The 20,817-nt window shown below is 33.2% G+C and overlaps 2 protein-coding genes across 2 annotated transcripts; both read left to right on the top strand.

Moving 5' to 3' along the window:
• Nucleotides 1-928: 928 nt before the first annotated feature.
• On the top strand, nt 929-1,870 carry LOC118968070 (olfactory receptor 8K3-like). Its single transcript, XM_036996783.2, has one exon. It carries the CDS (start codon nt 929-931, stop codon nt 1,868-1,870), a length of 942 nt encoding a protein of 313 aa, XP_036852678.2.
• Nucleotides 1,871-10,071: 8,201 nt separating this feature from the next.
• LOC108400935 (olfactory receptor 8K3-like) lies at nt 10,072-11,013 on the top strand. The gene has a single exon (XM_017666560.3). It carries the CDS (start codon nt 10,072-10,074, stop codon nt 11,011-11,013), a length of 942 nt encoding a protein of 313 aa, XP_017522049.3.
• The last annotated feature ends 9,804 nt before the right edge of the window (nt 11,014-20,817 follow it).

Here is a 20,817-nt window from a genome sequence, read left to right as displayed (position 1 = left end):
CATCTTATATAAACAAAAGTTTACATGAGATCAATGTAAATTTTTCTATAAATAGGCGTAAAATTTAATACCATAATGTCCTTTTCCACTTGCTTTTTTATAGCTCATTCATAGACTCCTGACAAAGCTATTTTCCTTGTCTTCAGGATCTCCCTTCCTCCCTCCTTCCAAGGAAACATTGAATCTCACAATTTTGAAACTATGAATTCTTTTACTTCAGTCTGTCATTCATTCTATCCTGATATATACATTTTTAATTGGCTGTTTGTTAGGGATATTTTCTATCATTTTTATTTTATTATACTCATGTGGGTCTATGTTATATGCTATGTAATGAAGTACAGAGGGGTTCTTTGTGGCAGATGAACTTGAAATAGCATCCTAGAATGGACATCTAACATATGAAGTTTTTATCATTTTTTTCATTCTTGGTATCTATGTCTATGTCTATGCCTATATCATCTATATCTAACCACAAAAGGTTTTCCACCTTGGCTCTATTGATATTTGAGCCTGGATAATTCTGTGCTGCAGGGGCAGCACTTATAAAATGGGGCAATTAGCAGCATAAAGGGGCTCTAACCGTGCTATACTAGTCTTTCCATTCTTCCAGTTGAGACAGCCAGCAGGCCTCAAAACGTGTCAAATATGCTTTAGTAGACACGTCTTCTCCTATTGAAAAACCCTGTTCTATCTTTTCCTCCAACCTTCTCTCTCTATCACTGTTTCTATGCTTCTCTCTACATATATGTTATAATACATGTATTTTATGTGGGAGGTAATTTATTTTTTAAAATCCTAAATTGAAAATTAGGATTTTTCTAATTTATATTAGCTGTGTATACTTAAACACCACAAGATGATATTAAAAGAAAGCTTTTTACTATACCAATGTCTCAACTCAGAATAGGCTTCCCAATAAACCTGGATGGAAAACCACAATCTAACAGTGCTGAGTGAATTCATCCTCCTGGGGATCACAGACCGCCCTGAGCTGCAGGCCCCCTTATTTGGGCTCTTCCTCACCATCTACGCGATCTCAGTGCTGGGCAACTTGGGCCTGATCATCCTCACCAAGGTGGACCCCAGGCTCCAGACTCCCATGTACTTCTTCCTCAGACACCTGGCTCTCACTGACCTCAGTTATTCAACAGCTGTGGGACCCAAAATGTTAATAAATTTTGTTGTGGATCAAAATACCATCCCCTATAATTGGTGTGCTACACAGCTAGCTTTCTTTATCATGTTTATCATTAGCGAACTTTTCATTCTGTCGGCGATGGCCTACGATCGCTATGTGGCCATCTGTAACCCTCTGCTCTACACGGTCATCATGTCCCAAAGGGTATGCTGGGTGCTCGTGGCAGTCCCCTACCTCTACAGCATGTTTGTTTCTCTTCTAGTCACCATAAAGGTTTTCAATTCCTTCTTCTGTGGCTACAATGTCATCAGTCATTTCTACTGTGACAGTCTCCCCTTGTTATCTTTGATTTGCTCAAATATTCATGAAATTGAATTGATTATTCTGATTTTGTCAGTTTTTAATTTGACTTCCTCTCTACTGATAGTTCTTGTGTCTTACATGCTCATCCTTGTAGCCATTATCAGGATGAACTCTGCCGAGGGCAGGCACAAGGCTTTTTCCACCTGTGGGTCCCACCTGACAGTGGCCACAGTGTTCTACGGGACTTTGCTGTTTATGTATGTGCAACCTGAGTCCAGTCATTCCTTTGACACTGATAAAGTGGCCTCCATATTTTACACCCTTGTCATCCCCATGTTAAATCCCTTGATCTATAGTTTAAGGAACAAAGATGTTAAATATGCTCTACATAGGATGTGGAAAAAGTTATTCAGTATCTTTTTTTAAGTTCATTACACTATGTGGTTCCTATGATTAGGTTTCAACATTAAACATTGTTATGTATTCCTTACTTCAGTGGGAAAAGTAAAGACAAATGAGTTCAACATATTTTTAGAGGTGACTTCTATGTACAGTCATACTTTTAGGTGTCTAAATTCATTAGGGAACAAGCAATGAACACATATTCCTTACTTGAGAGAAAGATGATTATAATAAACATAATAATTATGTAATTAAGTACAGTAGGATGGGTTAAGAGACAATAGATTATAACGCCAGGAAAGGAGTGTGGGCATGCTATATGGGAGTGACCAACAGGTACAGAAGAGGATGAAATGATGCTTGTGTTTTTCTAGATTATTAGAATAAATTTTCCAGTATTTATATATTTGTATCTATGTATGTTTTCCTGTAGGTACATAATTTCTGGTGAGCCTTCTTATGCTTCTGTGGAGTATGTAAAATACCCTTGATTGTAGTTTCATGGAAGCGCAATGTATTGCATTAATTTGAAGTCACAAGTCATCTGAATTTGCTCAAATGTTCCCATTTCCTGTGAGGATCTTTGTGTCCTGTTCTTTTCTCATTAGTGCCACTGTTTTCACATATGAGCCCTGGAGGGTCTATTAACTCAACATATTTGGCATTTCAACAGCCCAGGACATCAGTGTAACATCTAATTTTGTCTACATTAGTCCATTTGTCTATAATAGCGGATATAGCAATTGAGCAAAGTTTTCGTCTGCCATAGAAGGTTCCAGGTTTTTTGTATGACTTTTCCTATCAGCTAGATGTTGATTCTTCCCTACCTGTTTGTATCTAATGGATTATTACTATTTTTTATCTCTCTGAAGAACAAGAATAATTATTGATTAATAGTTATATTTCAGTTGTGTTTATATCCTTGCAGATGAGGTTTACCCTATGATAAATTAGTGGGTTCCCTCACTTTCAGAAGGCTTACTTTCCACAAAATTTGGCTCAAATGAATGAGTACTGTATTTTGATTAAGATGCATGGCTTGACTACATAGATTTGATTATCTTACCTGGAGGAATCTAAAGGAGATGATCCCATGATTTGGCCTATGCTTTATTTCTAATGAATTTATAAAACAGTATGTACCAATTTATACACTTGTCATTCTTTTAGAATACTTCTTGCATAACCCTCCTCAAATCCCTAATGTTTTATTTATTTATTTATTTGTTTGTTTGTTTATTTACAGATAAGTCTTATTTATATCGCAGAGAGACCATTTTCTGAGTCCACTATGATGGAATAAATTACCTGTGACACTAGTTTTTCATAAAAACAATTCATTAGAATAATATATACATATGTTTATATATGTCATGAGAATAAATATTACTAATGCTTTATGGTTTATTTTTTAATTATTAAGAGAAAATTACATACCTATGTATGAGCTATATATATATATATATATATATATATGATAATATTTGTTTCCTGTATAATGTATGTTAGACGGAGATACAGTGAAATGTGAATAATGTGTGAATTTGAAAAATAATTGAATAAACATAATCCAATCCCACTGTAAAAATAAATCTTAATGTTTCTTTTATTATCTCTCTAATTATAAACCAAAAGGAGAAAAATATGTATTAAGATTTACAAATTTGATGATATATTTCATTCATTTAAAATTTAGTGTCTATTTCATTACTAAGTAGACACATAATTTACATCAGAAAGTATTCTATTTTCCTTAAGATATAATAATTTGAAAATCGGAAACTAGTACATAACATAAAAAGTTGCTTAGCATGATAACTCATTAATGAATTTCAACTTAATCTATAATAAGATAGCACTATATATCATATAGAACATATAAAATATCTAGTTGTTGGTGAGTATGTGCAGGAACTAGAAGTTTCATACCATGTTCGTGGAAAAGTAAAATGGTATAAATATTTACATATTTAGAAACCGTTTCATTGAAGATTCACATCTTAAAAATTAAACATGTACCTAATGTAATATTTAGCCATTCCATTGTTATGTTTTTACCCAAGAGAAATGAGAACACATTTCATTACAAAAATGTGTACACAAATGTCTACAGAAGGTTTATTTATAATAGACACTGAAAACAACAGAAATGTTCTTCCACTTGTGAATGGATAAACAAATTGTGATACAGCCAAGAAAGTAATTATCACTCAACTATAAAAAGTAATGAATTATAGGGATACACAAATATGGATGACTCTTAAAATTATGCATGGTGAAGGACGCCAGACTTAAAAGAGTGAACAATCTAAAATATAACTTACAAAAAAAAATCTAATATACAAGCTCATCTATAGTTACACAAAGCAGATAAAACAGGAAGCCATCAAAATGCAGGAAATGGCATTAAAGGTGTGCAGCTTAGAAAAGAAGAAATGAGACTGTCCCTATTTGAAAAGTTCATGTTGTCTATTAGAAAACTTCAAGGAGTCTCCCCACAAATGTGAATTCAGCAAAATGATAGAGATCAGAAATCAAGCCAATGAATTCAGATAGATGATAGGTAGATAGGTATTAAAATGTAGAACTAAATTTTAAAATACCATTTAGGATCACACAGGTATAATGAAATACTTAGAAACTCAGAAAACATGTGCAGAATCTGTCTGCTGAAAAGCTTGCTGATTAAAGAAATCAAAGATCTGAATATATTGCAAGACATAACTAGCTCATAGATTAGAAAGTTCAGTATACTAAAGATACCAGTTCTTCCTAACTGATCTATAGGTAACACAAACCCCCAAAAATCTCAGCAAGATATTGTGTAGAAACATATGAGTTTATGCCAAAATGTATATGAGACATTAAGGACTTAGCATAGCTAAAACACATGTTAAAATATAGAATAACATGTAAAAAAATGCTCTACTCCCTGTTAGGACAACTATATGGCTATAGTAATCAATGTGATGTGACACTGGTGGAAGGAAAGACATAATAAATCAATGGAAAAGAAAAGAGAATTAGGCCATTGCAAAATTTCTGAATTATTTTTCATGAAGGTACAAAGTTAATTCCATAGAAGAATAACCTTTTAAAAAATCATTCTGGAATAATTACACATCCATAGACAAAAACAAACAATATTGACCTAAACCTTACAGAAAATATAGTAAACATCGACAACTTAAATGTAAAATACAAAACCGTAAACTGTTTAGACCAAAGCATAGGGGGATCTATAGGATGTAAGGGCTAACAAAGAGCTCATAGACATCAAAAGAACAGTATACAAAATACATATTGTTAAGTTGCACTTCATCGAAATTAATACAACCTAACAGTCACTTTCTTGGAAACGATTCCCAAGGAATCAAAATATACGTTCGTACAATCATATTCACAAAATGTTCATAGAATCTTTATTCATAACAGTTGAAAAACGGAAATAACACAAATGTCTTTCAAAAAGTGAATAGTTTAGCAAACTGTACCATTGATAGCCTGGGCTTCTATTCAGCAACCTGAAAGGAACAAATGATAAAAATAACAAATGCAGGGGTGGATCCTGAAATATTTCATTTAAGTGAAAAAAGCTAATCCCCAAAGACTATAAATTATACATTATTTATAAAACATCCTTCAAATGACAAAATTATATTAATGGAAAAAAGATTAGTGGCTGCCAGTTGTTAGTAACAATGGCAAAGGAGGAAAACAGGTGTGGATATAAAGGGGAAGCAAAAGGGAACTTCGTGGTGACGGAGCAGCTCTGCATTTTGACTGTGTACTGGTTACACCAATGTGAACATGTGATAAAATGCAGAGTGAATTTACACAAACACTCAAAAAGATTACAACCAAACTGGTGAAATCTGAACAAAGTATGTGTAGTATGCCAATGTCAATTTCCCTGTTTAAAATCATCCTACAGTTATGCAGGGTGTTACCATTGGGCAACATGGGGTGAAGACTACACAGGACCTTTATGCATTCTTTTTTATAATTTCATGTAATTATTTGAATATAAGAAGTGTTTGAAAGTAGCAAAGTAAAGTTGTCTTTATCAGGTGAGGGCAGGAAGATTAGAGTGGAGTTAATGTGTATGAACACTAAGAAATTCTAGGAGTGTCGGATATGATTGTTATCTTCATGTTTTGATAGCTCTATGGATATGCACATATGTCAAAATTTATCATATTTTGCACTTCATATATATATATATGCAGCTTCATCAGTGTCCAAAAATAAGGGAAATGTCACAGTAGGAACAGACTACTAATACTTGTATGAAATGTTAGCTGCTGGATAACTTGGAAAGAAAAAAGAAGCAGTAAAATACATTATATGAAAGAAACATATGATGCTACCAACTGCCAGTCAGCAAGAGGGGCATAATTCATGAGCTTACCAGGATAAGTCTGTTATTAATAGGAAAGTACATTGGTATAAATAGCCTGATATATTTAGGAAAATTAATAAATATATTCTACTCCATCTTATCAAGATTATGTATCTATATATGTGGATATGTTTATGTGCATAAATAAATATATATACTTATGTCTGTGTTTATATATAGATACATACTATGTACATATATTTACATCATTTTAAGGGGACAAGCTCAAGGCTGTTCTTTAAGGATATACTTTGTAATGGTTTGGCCATAGGTGAGAGTTGGAGACAAATGAAATACCTATTGATAAAAAAAAGTAAAATTTGTTAAATATATACCATAGATTATAATAAACAAAAAAAGTCATAACATCGATGCATAATACGGTGAATTAAGCAGCAATGAAATTTAAAAAACAATAATATGTACACAGTTACATATATATATAAAATACTACATTTTTAGTAGGATAAATTGATAATCTAGGTATATATCAAGCAAAAGAGAATATGTTTCAGGGTGGGAAAGAAAAATTGGAAGCAGAACGAACAGAATGGAATGAATGAAATACCACAATGTTCAAAGGAAATATGAAACCAAAAGAGAAGTAAGAACCAGTTATTAATGAAGTCAGCTCACTATGAAATGAGAAGAATGAGTAGTTTCTGTCTCAGAGATGGGGGAAAAAACAATGAAAATCAAAGAGACAATATGTTGCATTTAAATAATGCATAATTTTCATTGTGTTTAAATTTTTTAAATAATGTATTAGAACATAATTTTAGCATTTATCCACAGTGTCACATATTTGAGGAGACCGCTATGGAAATGTGGACCCTAATGAATCTAACCTAAGTATATGACATTTTATCAAGGGTCTTGTGTGTAAAAATGGAAAGTGAACTAGAAGTGAAAAAAGTAGCAAATACATTAATAATTAGCAAACAAATACACAAATAATAAACTTAGTCATTGGTGAGTACAAATTGTCCTCGCCAATTAATAGACAACCTCCGGGCATTGTGTTGTGCTCCCACATGCTTTGGGGATACTAAGCAAATTGCTTGGCATCTCCTCAGGGAGCATCTTGACAGGTGAAAAAGATCCATAGATTGTTCTGAATATGCCATGTTAAAAAACACAAATGGGAGTCAAGAGAGAGGCTTCCTTACAGGTAAAAATCATAGACTATTTCCTTGGTTGATATGACATTAATATCTCCAGTGTTTCAAGGACGTTTGCAGAGTTCCACTTTAATTCCATGGCAAAGCCAGAGCAAGGTGGGACCATTTCTGATTCAGTTCTCTCTGTTTTCTAATATCCACAATGCCTGGATAGGTACAGAACTTCTCTACTTTTTTCTTCATATCATTGTTTTGAGTATGTTCACATGGGAAAGGGGCTAAATGCATCTTTGAAACTTCATTGTCATTCTGTTTCTATTAGGTATGTGGAAATGTATAGGTAGTAGTATTTGATAAATATTCAGTAAATGCAATAAAAAGCAGTACAAATTTTGTTTTCTTTTTTGTTTGCTTGTTTCTTTTTGTTTTCCTTTCCAATCATGGAAGGCTAAAAAAGTTAATACACTTTATAAGTACCAATTTTCTGTAAGGTAAGGAAAGGCAAAAGCATTTCCTCTCACCAGTTTTGAGGTTCTATAGGATCAAATCGCTTCTTCATAGTTTACTGTCTGTTGAGCAGTTGACTTTTACTTTTCTAAAGCTATTCTCTTTTAGATAATTATATCTGTTTTCTGTCATTTTCTTTCTAGAAAATGAGGAATTTGCTGAAAACTCTTTTATATCTGCTTGTAGTTCACTCAGAGACTCCTGACTCGCATTTTTATCATAAATTCTATCATTCATTCTTTTTTTTTCTTAATGGAATCAGTGATACCCGCAATTTTTAAAATTCTCTTTGGTTCTCTTACCTTCATATGCCATCCACCTCCTATTCTGGTATAATTTTTGTATCCTTATGTTTAGGGTAGTTAGATACATTTTATGTGATACATTAGTAGTTATACGTTTATCTGTATTATGGGCTACATCACTGTTTGAAGGAGCTCCTGTGTGCCTAATGTGCAGGCGGATTTCAAATCATACCCAAGAATCCATGTATATCTCATCTTCAGTGTACTTTATTTTGTACCTATGGTGTTGTGTATCAAGTATGTCTAACATTTTTTTTCTTTAAACTACTATATCCTTTAATCCAAAGGGATTTTTATGAAATTTCGTTGTGCAAAACCACTGCCAGTGACCTCTTTTTATCCCAGTTTTCTCAGATTTCATCCTACTCCCCTAGTTTCTTGCATAATAAAGTGCATCAGATTTGTTACATATTACTTAGGATATCTCAATTTTAATGAAAACCCTGCAAGGGGAGGAATAATATTTTAAACAAATTTATATTATAATAACTTAAATGAAAATGTTATAATAGATATGAAAATTTGACAATAGGTTATCCATGAGAATAGCAACTTGACTGTTCAAATTTACACGTGAAATAGGGGGTAGGGTAGTGACTGGGTAAGTTCCATGTGTTATGTCCTGCAGCTCCTCATCTATTCGCATAATAGTCATGACAATGAAGTTGGGTCACAGTCTAGAGAATGCACATATGTATCTAAAGAAAACCTCTTTCAGGTAAGTTACTATCACCATTAACAACAAAACTAAACAAAATAAAAACAAAAGAAACCAAACAGAAACCTATGTAACTTGATATTTGAGAACTATTTCCAGATACTTAGACATTGAATCATTGAATCTTCATTTTAACCTCCTAACAACAATGCAAGGAAATGTTAGTTTTATATGAGAATAGAGAGTTTTAGAGACATTACATTATTTATCCAAATTATTATATATTTTATATATTGTGTATATAATATATTACATATTATAATATTCATATTATAAAGTAAGGTACAGCAGAACCCACACTACCTACACACATCTACTGGTCTGTTACAACACATAAACAAAAATACTTCCCATTGTGATCTATTACACTTTATTATTCACGTGCCTGCCAAATATCTAGCCAGTGTGCCAACTTTTCAGCCAGTTCCATCTACAGGCATAAAATCTTTCAGAAGACTAAGTCTTGAGTATTGAGTTACATGCATTTTTGGATTTTGTGGTTCGAAACTTTTATCATATAATTAACATGTATTGTGTCATATTAATAGTATATTTGATAAATGACATGATGTGATTGTATCATACAAATGATAAACAAACACTTTAAGAATAGTACAAAGATCACCTACATGTTTAACACCCAAAGTTTCAACACTATTTTAACTTATTTTCATTTTTGCTTTGATAGCCTTACCTATGTATACTTATTATCTGTCTATGTATCTACCTATATATTTATCTTTCTATGTCTGTGCATCTAATCTACTGCATCAGGATTTCTGATCTTGGCACTATTGTCACTACTGACCAGTCATGTTATGGGCTGGACGTAGCATGTAGTAGGATGTTTAGCCTCTACACAGTAGAATTCTACAAGCACCTCTACTATCAGTTGTGACAACCGAATGTCTCTATCACTGGAAAATATGCTTTGGGGAGTAAAATCACTACAGCTGATAATTACTCATCTATTTCCATATACCTTTCTGTCTCTGTTTATATATAATTTAATGTGTGGAATATAGGTTTATTTTCAAACATGCTAAGTTGGAACATTTGGATGTATTTTATTTATGATACTAAGCATATTAAAACACCTTTAGAAGACAATACAGAAAATCTGTTGACTGTGATGATATCTCTATCCAGAATAGGCTTTCCAATAAACGTGGATGGAAAACCACAGTCTAACAGTGCTAAATGAGTTCATCCTCCTGGGGATCACAGACCGCCCTGAGCTGCAGGCCCCCTTATTTGGGCTCTTCCTGACCATCTACGCGATCTCAGTGCTGGGCAACTTGGGCCTGATCATCCTCACCAAGGTGGACCCCAGGCTCCAGACTCCCATGTACTTCTTCCTCAGACACCTGGCTCTCACTGACCTCGGTTATTCTACAGCTGTGGGACCTAAAATGTTGGTAAATTTTCTGGCTAATCAACGCACCATTTCCTATAATTGGTGTGCTACACAGCTAGCTTTCTTTATCATGTTCATCATTAGCGAACTTTTCATTCTATCAGCAATGGCCTATGATCGCTATGTGGCCATCTGTAACCCTCTGCACTACACGGTCATCATGTCAAAATCAGTATGCTGGGTGCTCGTGGCTGTCCCCTACCTCTACAGTGCGTTTCTTTCTCTGTTAAACACTGTAAAGATTTTTATTTCATCCTTTTGTGGCTATAATGTCATTAATCACTTCTACTGTGACAGTCTCCCCTTGTTAACTTTGCTGTGCTCAAACCCACATGAAATTGAGTTGACGCTACTAATCTTTTCAGCATTTAATTTGGTTTCTTCTCTCCTGATAGTCCTTGTGTCCTACACACTGATCCTTCTGGCTGTCCTCAGGATGAATTCTGCAGAGGGCAGGCACAAGGCCTTCTCCACCTGTGGGTCCCACCTGACGGTGGTAGTCATATTTTATGCTACTCTGTCCTTCATGTACATACAACCCAAATCCAGTCATTCCTTTGACACTGATAAAATGGCCTCTGTATTTTATACCTTGGTAATACCCATGCTGAACCCCATGATCTACAGCTTGAGGAACAAAGAGGTAAAAGGCACACTGCATAGGATATGGAAAAATCTGTGCAAATTTCCAACATAGAGTTCAATATAGAATGCATATACAGTTAGTTAGATATAGAGTACTGTTTTTTATACCTGGTAAGACTTCAGAAAGAAGGAATGTATAAGAGGCATTAAAAACTAGAAACATTTTTCCTGTTTTAATTTATAGATGTTCATCCTTCTGTTGTCAACTTTGATTTGTCCAAACCATGTATCTATAAAGAGGTTTATATCCAAATAGATGAAGAACTCATACAACCGAACACCAAAAAACAAATGACCTGATTAAAAAGGGGGCAGAGAACCTGAATAGACATTTTTCCAAAGAAGACATACAGATGGCCAACAGGGACATGAAAAGATGCTTAACATCACTAGTCATCAGGGAAATGCAAATGAACACCACAGTGAGATACCACCTCACACAGGCAGAATGACTAGTATCACCAAGATAAACACTGAGTATTGCTGAGGATGTGGAGAAAAGTGGAACCTTAGGCACCATTGTTGGATGTGTAAACTGGAGCAGCCACTGTGGAAACAGTATCGAAGGTCTTCAAGAAATTAAACATAGAAATGCCACAGGAGTTGGTGATTCCACTCTGGTTATTTACCCCTGAGAAAACAAAAACACTAATTAAAAATGATATATGCAACCCCGTGTTTGTTGCAGCTTTATTTACAATAGCCAACATATGGAAGCAACCTAATTGTCCGTCAATAGATGAAAGGATGCAGAAGGTGTGGTTCCTAGAGACAATAGAATATTACTCAGACATAAAAGAGAGTGAATCTTGTCATCATGACAACATGCATAGACCTAAAGGCTATTACCTAATGGAAATAAATAAGGAAGAAAAGACAAATACCGTATGATTTCTCTTATATATGTAATCTGAAGAACAACAAATGACCACAGAAAAAAGCAGGAATAGGCTTTCATAAACACAGAGAACAGAAAAGGTGATTGCCAGGGATGGGGGTGGGAGGATGGGAATATAGGTTAAGGGGATAAAAAAGATACAAACTTCTAATTATAAAATTAGTAGGTAATGGAAATGAAATGCAGTATAAGGAATGTAGTCTTTCACATTCTAGTAGCATTGTATGGTGACAGACAGTAACTAAATTTTTTGTAGTAAGCATTTGATAATGTATATAATTGTCAAATCAGTATATTGTACACCTGAATTTAATATAATATTGTATGTCAACTATAGTTTAATAATTTTTTTTAGTTAAAAATAATCCAAAAGAATCTTCAAGCTAAAACATTACAAATAATAAGTGAAATTTTCAAGGGTAATAAATAAATGGTCAGCATATAAAGGATGAATTATTTTGCTATATATTAGCAAAAGTTTGGTAAAAGTAAAATTTTTACCTATCATTTACCCTAGGAAAAGTCTCTAAAACATCTAGGGTAAAGCCTAGGGAGTTATAGGCATGACTTCATTGCTAGAAATTACAAAACATAATTGAGCTACAAAGAAGACATAAATGTAACAATAAGCCATGCCCAATGATTGAAAGAAATACACATTGTGATGAGTTCAGTTCTTCCTAAATTTCCCTATGGATTTAATGCAATAACAATAAAAATTTTAACTGTATTTTTAATACTTAAGTTGATATCAAAATTCATGTGGAAATGCAAAGGATCATGAATAGCCAGGGAAATCTCTTAGAAGAAGGAAGAATACAGAGGACTTCCGGTAACAGATATCAATTACTTTCATAAAGTTAGATTATTTAAGAAATTCTGTCATCATGCACATATGGACGGAGAGACCAAAAAATAACTGTGAGTATTTCATAATGTGGGTTACTGTTAAACCAGTGTTGTATACTTGAAACCAAACCAAGACTGTATATCAACTTTTCTTCAATAAAAAAATTCAAAAATATATATGTATAAATAATATAAATAAAGTCACAAAGTAGACTCATGTATGTAATTTCACTTGATTAAAAAAAGAATCTCCCCTGCAATGCAGTGAGGCAAGGAGAGAAACATAAGGTGACCTAGATCAGTTAAGTTCCTATGTAAGACATGCTCCTTACTATTTGACTTGCATCACATGTAAAAACTGAGATGTCATATGACACACAAATGTGAAATTTAAAACCATAATGAAAAGCAAAACAATATCTTCATAACTTGGCTAAGAAAAAACTTCTTAAACAGAGTAAACAAAATATAAAAATAATTTTAAAAAGTAAAATCAATTATAGAGAATAAATAGCACTCTATCCAAAATAAATATTTGTATTTATCAAAATTACCATAAAAGAGTGAAAGAGAAATCCTCAGAAACATATTTAAAAACATATATCCCATACAAACTATTGATACAGGTAATTTGTGAGAAACAAAAAACAAAATAACAATTGCCTAACTCCTAAAATCAGTATAATCAAGAAAGATTCATTGCATGAGATTTATAATGCTTGTTGTATCCATTAAAAATATGTCCCTTAGTGTATTATCTCTTGAGAATTAATTCAGTGTTCCTGAACAGCCGCATCTAATCTGTTTATGGTCTATATGGATTTGCCTATTATGGATATTTCATATAATAAAATTGTACAAATTGTGGCCTTTAATACCTGGATTATTTCATCAATGTTTTAAATACATATGCATGTGGTAGCATGTATCAATACTTCTTTCTTTTTATGCATTATTAATATTCCATGGTACAGATATACCACATTTGTTTTCTATCCATTAACTGATGAACTTTTGGGTTGTTTCTATTTTAACTATTATGAATAATATTACAGTGAACATTTGCTTACAAGTTTTTGTATGAACAGCAGTGATTTTCAAAACTTTTAGATATGTATCTAGGGGTAGAATTGCTGGGTCAGAATGGTGATTCAATTATTAAAGTACAAGTAAACATGAAACTGGTTTCACAGTGGCTGAACCAGTTTACATTTCCCACAAATATGTACAAAGGTTCTAATTTCTCCAAGCCTTGCCAGTATTTGTAATTCTCTTTTTTTAGTATCTATCCCATGGGTATGAAATGCTATCTCATTGTGGTATTGATTTGCCATACCCTAATGACTAATGATCTTAAACATCTTTTCATATACTTACTGGCCTCTTGCATAACTTTGTGAGAAACGCCTGTTCAAGTCTTTTGCCAATTTTTTTTTAACTTTGTGTTTGCTTTTTGTTGCTGAGTTGAAAGAGTACTTTGTATATTTTCTATACCAGACTCTCCTGAAATATATGATTTGCATATGTGGTCTTCAGAAATAAACAAAACAAAATGAACAAAATAGCATTAGACTCACAGATACTGAGAAGTAATCGTTGGCTATCATGGGGGTTGAGGCCGATGGGTGCAGAGGGTGAAGGGGTTGAAGGGACACAGTAAGTCTAATCATAATATAAATTAGTCGCCAGGATGGGAGTACAGCACAGAGATAGCCCACGATTCTGTAACAGCTTCCTATGTTGACAGATAGTAAGGGCTAATGTTATATTTTTCTACTTGCTTTCTTACAGCTCATTAATAAACTCCTGACACTACTATTTTCTTGGTTTCATGACCTTCCTTCTTCCTTCTCTCCTTCTTTCCTTCCTTCCTCCAGGAAGTGTGGACACTCACAATGTTTAAAGCCATTAATTTGTTTGCTTTGGCCTGCCATCCTCATTCTATTCTGATTTTTTCTAGATAAGCAGTTTATTAGGGATATTGTATACATTTTATTTAACCATATTTATGTTCATCTGTCTTTTATGCTATACAACACGGTATGGAGTGGTTCTTTGTGGCCTAATGTACAAACTTAAAATAACATTAGATTCTATATACCTCTATCTATATCTATACATTGTCTGTTCATTTTATACTGCTAATGTGTTGCTGCATAATAAATTAAAAAAGTAAAGTGTTTAAAATACTTTTTTTTTCTTCTTTAAAGTGAAGGATCCCTTTATCCAAAGGTAATTTTAATGACATTTCATTACATAAAACCAATTTCAGTAGCCTCACTTCCTCCCAATTTGCTCAATTTCCTCCAACTGTCTGAGATTCCTCCAAGACAACATATAGTTCATGTGTTACAAACAACTTAGTATGTGCTAGTTAAAATGAAAATGCACCCGAAGGGGGAGGAAATAATTTGGTTTTAGATAAATTTTTATTAAATATTTTAGTGATGTAAAATAAGTTATCCAAAGGAACAACACAGTGATGGTCCAATTTAGAAATGGAGTTGGGACACGGTAGGGCAGGGTGACTGGGGATCATTACTGGATAACACACTACTTGATCTATTCATTATCATGACCTTGACCAAGAAGTTAAGTCACACACACAAAAACTGTATATGTACATATGGAAAGATAATCCATTAGAAAACATACTATATTCACTTAAAAAATTATAAACACAGAGAAAGAAACCCCCACTATGCACCTAATATTTGAGGGATATTTCAAGATACCATGAACATACCGAAACATTTCTCATCCATCTTCTCGGCAAACCTGCAAAAAAGGAAGAGTTGATTTTGCCAATATGGAAAAAAGGGAATAAGATAATTCACATGATTTGTTCAGAATATTCCTTTGCATATATCACAATTGTAAGTACAGTGGTAACTCTATCTACCTATGTACACTTTGTGGGATATTTCTGTATATAAAAACAAGTAATCTCTGTATGATGTTAGAGTTGTCTATCTATACATCTCTGAGCTCAATCAGCCGGATGCTCTGAGCTCAATCAGCCGGATGCGTTGATGCGTTGTTTCATTCTGTACCTATAGGAATAAAGGGTCTCACAGGACTATGTTTTACAATAGACACTTTTAAATGTTTCTGCAAATTACTGCAATTTGGGTTTAAAAATTTATATTATATACTTAATATATATTATATTATGTGATTTTAATTTGGTAAATGTAATTATGTAATTGCCACTATATAAATAACAGAGATTCATAATCATCTATATACCTAACCAAAATTTATAACCATTTTTTAAATTTTTGATTATTATATCATCTATCTATCTATCTATCTATCTATCCATCCATCATAATGTCATTGTTTTCCTACCATGGTTCCATTAACATTTGAGGCTGGATAATTCTTTGTTGTGAAGGCAGCATTAATATAGTAGGAGTATTAACCTTGGGCTCTAACCATGATATACCAGTAACTCTCTCCCTCCAGATGTGACAACCAAATGCCTCACAATATATCAGATACTCTTTTGGGGAACAAATCTTCTGAAGTTGAAAACCAGTGGTCTATCTCTGTCTCCAAGCCTATCCCTGTCACTGCTTCTATCTCTATATATATGTGTGTTCTGTTATATACATTTTATGTGGGGTGTGGGTTTATATTTAAATATCATGAAATAGAAATTTGGACTTATCTTATTATCTTAGTTTTGCATACTAAACCACCACCAGCAAATACTAAAAGAAAGTGTAGTGCCATTGTCTCTATTTAGGATAGGTTTTCCTATAAACCTGAATAGACAACCACAATGTGAGAATGCTGAACAAATCATCCTCCTGGGGATCACAGACCGCCCTGAGCTGCAGGCCCCCTTATTTGGGCTCTTCCTCAGCATCTACGTGATCTCATTACCATAGAATAGTATTCAGCATCTTAAAGAAACAAATGATATATACGCATAAATACAGGGATGGACTCCAAAAGATTTAAGTTTAAAAACTCATTCCCAAAAGATAATGAATAGTAAGGTTCAAAGTGTTTCCTACAAAACATTTTTCAGATCACAGATTAAAGTAATGGAAAACAGATTAGTGGTTGCCAGTGCTTAGGAATGGTGGCAGAGGAAGAAAACAGGGTGGCTTTACAGGGAAAACAAAAGGGAACTTCGTGGTGACGGAGCAGCTCTGCATTTTGACTGTGTACTGGTTACACCAATGTGAACATGTGATAAAATGCAGAGTGAATTTGCACAAACACACAGAAGATTACAAGCAAACTGGTGAAATCTGAGCAAAGTATGTATATTGTACCCATGTCAGTTTCCTCTTTGTGAAATCATCCTACAATTATGCAGGATGTTACCTTTGGGGAACACTGGGTGAAGATTACACAGAACCTTTATGCACTCTCTTTTACAACTTCCTGTAATTACTTGAATATAAAAAGTGTTTGAAAATAGCAAATTAAAGTAGTCTTGATCAGGTAAGGAAAGGAGGATAGAATGGAGTTAATATGTTTGAACACTAGGAAATTTGGGGAGTGATGGATATGATTGTTATCTTCATGGTTTTGATGGCTCCATGGATATGCGCATATGTCAAAATCTATTAAATTTCATACTTTATATATATGCAACTTCATCAATGTTCAAAAAAAAGAAAGAAAGCATGACAAAAGAAACAGGCCAGTAATATTTATATGAAATGTCAGCTGTTGGATAATCTGAAAAGAAAAAGGAAGACCCTGTATAATAAATTATATGAAAGATACATATAATACCATAAACAGCAATAAGGACATAATACATGTACTTGACATGGAAGGAAAGATCCAGGATAAGTCTTGCATTTACTAATACAAGAGTATATTGGCATAAGCAATCTGTACTTAAGAAAATTAATAAGTATATTCTACTCTCTCTTGTCAAGATAACACAATGTACATATACACATGCATTTACATAATTTTGGGGGGTATATATTCAAGGCTGTACATTGCAAAGGTGTTGATGAAAGGTGAGAGATAGACACAAAAATATGTGCTAATAAAAAAATTGAAATGTGTAAAATAAATGTGGGTTATAATGCAGAAAGAAGTAAAAATGTCATAACATTGACACACGGCAAATAAAGTGATTTCAATGCAGCAATGACATTTACTTAGTCACATATATGTGAAATATTACATTTTTACAAGGATTAATTGATAATCTAGGCACATACTAAGCACAAGAGAGTACTCTTCAATGGGAGAAAGAAATATTGGAAGGGGGAATGGAGAGAATGGAATAAATGAAATGCTGCAATATTCAGTTAAGGAAAAAATACCAAAAGAGGTTATGACTAGTTGATGAAAGCAATTACTAAGAAATAAAAAGAATGAAATGAGAGGGATATTTTTATATGTACATGTACCATATACAAATAAACAATAATAAGCTTAGTCATTGGTGAATACAAATTGTCCTTGCCAATTAATAGAAAACCTCTAGGCATTGTGTTGTGCTCCCACATTCTTTAGGGATACTAAGCAAATTGCTTGGCATCTATTTCCTCAGGGAGCATCTCAACAGGTGAAAAATACCCATAAATTGTTCTAAATATGCTGTGTTAAAAAACACATATGGGAGTCAAGACGGAGGCTTCATTACAGGTAAAAATGGGTAGACTATTTCCTTGGTTCTGTATGACGTCAATACCTAGTTTCAAGGATATTTGCAGAGTTCCACTTTAATTCCATGGCAAAGCCATAGCAAAGTGGGACTATTTCTGATTCAGTTCTCTCTGTTTTCTAATACCCATAATGCCTGAGAAGGAACAGAACTACTTCTTTCTTTATATCATTGTTTTGAATATCTTCGCATGGGTTGAGGGGCTAAATACACCTTTGAAACTCCCTTGTCATTCTGTGTTAGGTGTGAGGAAATGCGTGTTAGAAGATAGTGCTACTAGATAAATTTACAGTAAATGCAATAAAAGCAGTCAGTCCAATCTTGTTTTATTTTTTTCTCCTTTTTTTGTTTTTCTCTCCTTTACAATCAACGAGGCTAAAAAATTAATGACAATAGTAAGCACCAATTTTCTGTAAGGTACAGAAAAATAAAAGCATTTCTTCTCACCACCTCTGGTGTTCTATGGTGCCAAATTGTTTTTTTAGAGTTTACTAACTAGTCACTATTTTATTTTTACTTTTTTAAAGCTATACTCTTTCAGATAATTCTATCTGCTTTCTGGAAGATCCCACTGGAAAATGAGGACCATGCTGAAAATTGTTTTGTGTCTGCTTATAGCAACTCAGAGATTCTTGACTTCGAATTTTATCATAACATTATCATTTCTATTGTTTTTTTTAAAAAGAAAAACCAAAAGCATTGAGGCTCACAATGTTTTAAACAAAATAGTTCTCTTACCTTAATATGCCATGCACCTTCTATTCTGGTACAATTTTTATCTGTGAATTTTTAGGATATTGAGGTACATTTTATGTGATTATATGCTTATCTACATTATGTGTTACACATTGCAATATGAAGGAGTTTCCACATGTGCCTAATGTGCAAAATTTCAAATCACACCCTGGAACCCACGTATATCTCACCTTTAGTGTATTTTATTTTGTGTCTACAGTATTGTGTATCACAGGGATTTTCAACATTTTATTTTCTTTAAAATATGGTATCTTTAAATTCGAGAAAAATTTTAGAAAATTTCATTGTTCAGAACCAGGGCTAGTGATTTCTGTTTCTCCCAATTTTCCCAGATCACATCCTACTTCCCCAGTTTCTTGCATACTAAGGTGTTTCTGATATGCTACATACATGTTAGCATATATAAATTTTAGTTAAAATGACACAAGAGGAAGAATAACATTTTATGCAAATGTATATAAAAATAACTTACACTGAAGTGTTATTTAAAAATTAGAAAATATATTATCCAAAAGAATAGCAACTTGATTGTTCAAACTTAGTCATGGAATGGGCAGTGGGTTAGTGAGTGGGTGAGCTGCATGTGTTATGTCCCACTTGACCAGCCTCTCATCTATTCATGCAATAGGTCTCATATATACGTAAAGAAAACTTCTTTCAGGTAATTTACTATCACCATTAACAGCAAAACAAAAAGAAGCAAAAGAAAACCTCCAGAAAACTTGTTTATGTGATATTTGAGAACTATTTCCAGGTAGAAAGAGACATGAAATCATTGAATCTTCATTTATCTTTCTCAACAACAGTGCAAAAAAATGCTGATTTTATATATAAAAATAAAGAGGTTTAGATAACTTACATTATTTGCCCAAATTGACCCTTTATATTTACTACTAAGTAAGGTACAACAGAAATTATACTACACACATATATATCCTGGTGTGTTCAGATACATAGACAAAAATATTCCCACTGTGATCTGCTATACTTTCCTTACTCACACCCCTGCCAGATAGTTGTCAAGGGTGCTTTAGGCATAAAATCGTTCAGAAGGCTGTATTTTGAGTAGTAAGATCCATGCATTTTCGGAATTTGTGGTTTAAATTTTTTATAATGTTGGCCTATGTATTAAGCCATATTCTTGATATACTCCATAAACAGTAATACATGATTGAATCACATAAATAATAAAAATAAAATTTTCACGGTAGTACAGTGATCACCTGCAAAGAAAATACCCAAAGTTTTGACATCACTATAATTTTTCAATTTTGCTTTAATATTGATATACATGTATCTCTACTACATATCTATGTTTCCATCTATCTATGTACCTAGTAGCATCTATGGAATCTTTATCATCAGGATTTCTCAACCGTGGCACTATGGTCATTATTGGCTGAATATTGTTATGGGCTGGATATTGGATATAATAGGATATTTAGCAGCTTACCTGACCTCTAACACTGAAAATCAGTGGTACCTCAACTCCACACGTGACAACCACAATATCTATAGAGATTGGAAAATATTCTCTGGGGAGTAAAATTGCTCAAGTTGAGAACCACTCATCAATTTCCACATCTCTTTCTCTCTATTTATGTATATTTTAATATTTGCAAGGTGGACTTATTTCAAAATATCCTTAATTTCAAAAATTGGATGTATTTTATTTATAATACCGTACATACTAAAACATCTTC

Source organism: Manis javanica, chromosome 11 (genome assembly GCF_040802235.1).
Source record: "Manis javanica isolate MJ-LG chromosome 11, MJ_LKY, whole genome shotgun sequence".
Classification (NCBI taxonomy): Eukaryota; Metazoa; Chordata; class Mammalia; order Pholidota; family Manidae; genus Manis; species Manis javanica.
The sequence above is the reverse complement of the archived record's forward strand: the minus strand, read 5'-3'. Positions and strand labels throughout refer to the sequence as shown.

What these genes read in the sequence shown, in the direction of transcription:
- LOC118968070 (XM_036996783.2), top strand. Translation starts at nt 929, where the DNA reads ATGGAAAACCACAATCTAACAGTGCTGAGTGAATTCATCCTCCTGGGG.
- LOC108400935 (XM_017666560.3), top strand. Translation starts at nt 10,072, where the DNA reads ATGGAAAACCACAGTCTAACAGTGCTAAATGAGTTCATCCTCCTGGGG.